Raw genomic sequence first — 3221 nt, forward strand, 5'->3', positions numbered from 1 at the left:
GGGGGGGGGCTTTTACTTGTCTGTGCCCAGGGAACCTTTGTCCTACAATCCACCCATGCTTTTTGGATTTTTACTTTATTATTTCTTGTAAAAAAAACAAAAACGTTGTCTTCTGTAAACTGAATGTCTCTGGTGTTAGGGTGGGTTGTTTTCCTGCTAAACAGATTAATAGAAACATATTTACAGTGTAATATCTACCATAAACCTATTGTCTCATGTCGTGTCCGTCCCTCCCGCACATGTACAGTCCGCCTCTCCATCCATATGCGTCTCTTAGCACCGAAGAGGCGCAACGGGAAAGAGCACAGTAACGTGAGGGACACAGTAAGTGAGGGAGGAGCAGCAGAGCTTTGCGCTCATAAGTGGCACCCAGCCCACAGGGTTCCGGAGTAGAGCCTTTCTCCGTTTTTATAAGTGGAAAATGTATAGCTGCTTCATTCCTCATTCATTCTGTGGCTTCATCGCAAATAACTGAACGGACTGTGCAATCTGTCTGAAAGTGTTTTTCCAGGTTAAACTTGGACCAGTCAGTCTGCTGGGAGCGTTAGTCCGCTACATGCTTGAAGAATCACGGGCATTTTGAGGGACAGATAGGTTTTGGTGAAGTTTGGATACTGTTAGATACGCGGACGTTTTGGTCAAAGTGGATCTGCCACTGTGGCCTAGGACTGCCTGAAATAACCTGGGACACACTGTTTCACAGAGTGCTGCTCATCTTGTTCTGAGAAGAAATGTGGCGCAAAATCTCCCTGCTGATTTTATGTTGTGCGCTAAATGGGCTCGACGCTCTAGAGGCGGGCGGAAGCGCGGAGCCCTTGAAGGAGAAGCTCCTGACCGAAGCGGCTGAGCTCGATAAACCGGACAAGGATGCTCCCTCCGCGGCTAAAGGCGGTCCCCAAGGAGGAGAGCAGCAGTCTCCTGCTGTAGGTGCGGAGGGGACAGTTCAGCAGTCCACCGAGCCTCTGGAGGCTGAGGAGAGCATCATTAGCCAGGTCAATGCGCAGACTTCATGTACTAACTACTCATGTAATGAAGCATGTTTGTAGCAAACACCTAGCAGAACTAGACTTCCGAAGAACTCAGTTAACAACCTAAAAGGTGGCACTTGTCACAGTATTTTTTATTTAAAAAAATTAAAGCTTTAAAAAAGTTTGAACATTTCTTTCCACAGTTATTCCAGTTTAGCAGAACCTCAGCTGATCTCGATTATGTGTCAGATTAAACCTCAGTGGTGTAGTTAGGCTACTTGGAGCAAAATTTTCCATCCACTTCATTATGTAAAACCCACATGAGAATTGAAAGCACCTGGTGCTTTTGTTCTGTGACTGTAAAGCTTAAATTTCATATTTCTGGTATGAAAATAAATTGAAAGTGGTTGTATTAGACACAGCAGTTTTTACTTGGAAAAGTTAAACAACCCAAACCCCAGAGGTTAAATAATGTGGTAAGTCAGACCCCAGACCCAGGTATGTGTGCACGTGCGTGCACCAGTGTTGTAGTCCAGGACTCTTACTCCAGTCCAACTCGGACACTTGACTCAATTTGGACTTGAACGCTGATGACTCGGATTAGGACTCGGACTCGAGCATTGGTTGCATTTGGACTTGGAAGTTGGAGACAAAGACTCAGACTTTTTTGAAATAGGACATAAGAATTTGGTCTAAGATATTGAAATTAAAACCCGTTCACCCGCACCATACTGTATCCAGCACACTTCCATAGAAGTATACACACCACCTTACTATAAATGGTTTTTATGTCTCAAATTGCAGAGCAATACAGTGACACAATACACTGTTAGAGAATTTGGAATATAAAATGGTGAGAGCTGTGTCAGTTGTGTTTAATGTAGACCTTGATGACGCTGACTCAGGTAACAGGGACTCGACTCAGACTCAACTCGAACATAGCTTGGACTTGACTTGGATTATTCTTTGGTGACTTGGACTTGACCTCCTCATAAAATAAAAGTTAAATATGTCTGTTAAATCCTGTAGCTACTGTATCTTCTATCCAGGCTGCTCACCACTGCCATAGCTGCAAATCATCTCACATCCGCCTCTCTGTCCGTTAAGTTCTAATTCATGTGTTTCAGGCTAGTAATTTAATTTAATTGTTTATATAGCACTTTACAACACCCAAGGGTGCTCAAAGTGCTTCACAGCAAAACATATAAAAATAAAAGCAGAACATGCATATAGTTTTTATTTGGTGTTTTACCACAGGTTGGATACACGGCACTCATACATGCTTTTCATGTGTAGCTAGTAATTCTCTCATGTATTCTGTTTCAGAGTTTTGGATGTAGTTTTCCCTTCTCCAGAGTGTTTCTGTAGACTCCCCTGTGCGTTGTTTGTACACCAAGTGCTTCCAACGTACCAGTGACAATGTGGTCGGTACAGACACTAGCATGACTCCTACTCGAGGTGCATGCGTGATGGTTCATGTTGCATACACTATACTTTCTGTCTGTGCCACTGTGTGCACAACATGAACCATTGTGTATGCAATATTGTATTGAGATGTGTTTCCCTTGGTGAAAACTGTGTTTCTAGTCATGCTCCCCACGGTGGTTATGGCTGAGACAAGGTTAGAGTTCGGGGTAGGGCAGGGGTTTTCAACCTAATGTGACCCAGGGACCACCAAACTGACTATGAAGTACCGTAACCCAAAGACCACTGTTGTAGGGAGGCTACGCCCGATTGGGCCCTGTTTTAGTCCTAAAAGTCTACATTTGATATACAGCATTTTCATTAATTTGATTATTCACAAGTGATACATGGAAATGAGTTTTAAAAAAAAATCCTACAGTGAAACTACATTACTGAATGCCCCTACAATGCCTTTGCAGACCACCAGGGGGCCATGGATTACTGGTTGAAAACTGCGGTTAGGTGAAACACATCTCAAAAGGGGATCAGATCTCAACACAACGCCGCCACATAATCGAATATTGCAGAGTGATGGGCCGGTCATTGGTCATAGCTCAGACTAAAAACCAGCGAGTTCCAATCTCCAGCCGATTGATCAGTGCATCTCTAATATAGACTAATATAAAGAATCAGAATCAGAATCCGCTTTATTGGCCAGGTGTGTCAGACACACGAGGAATTTAACTCTGGTACATCGGCTCTCACTGTGTATGTATATATCCTCATGCAAGGGGCAAGTAAACTGTAAACCAGCATAAGGCTAGTATAACATAATAAGAAGTCTAAACA

General features: G+C 43.4%; 1 protein-coding gene across 1 annotated transcript in view; it reads left to right on the top strand.

Moving 5' to 3' along the window:
- Positions 1-460: 460 nt before the first annotated feature.
- Positions 461-3221, top strand: part of olfml2bb (olfactomedin-like 2Bb) — a 9526-nt gene continuing 6765 nt past the window's right edge. Inside the window, exon 1 of the mRNA XM_020625075.1 lies at positions 461-992. Coding sequence (XP_020480731.1) covers positions 732-992 — 261 coding nt within the window. The 5' untranslated portion in view covers positions 461-731. The remainder of the gene's footprint in view (positions 993-3221) is intronic.

This window comes from Monopterus albus, unplaced genomic scaffold (assembly GCF_001952655.1).
Source record: "Monopterus albus unplaced genomic scaffold, M_albus_1.0 scaffold345.1, whole genome shotgun sequence".
Classification (NCBI taxonomy): domain Eukaryota; kingdom Metazoa; phylum Chordata; class Actinopteri; order Synbranchiformes; family Synbranchidae; genus Monopterus; species Monopterus albus.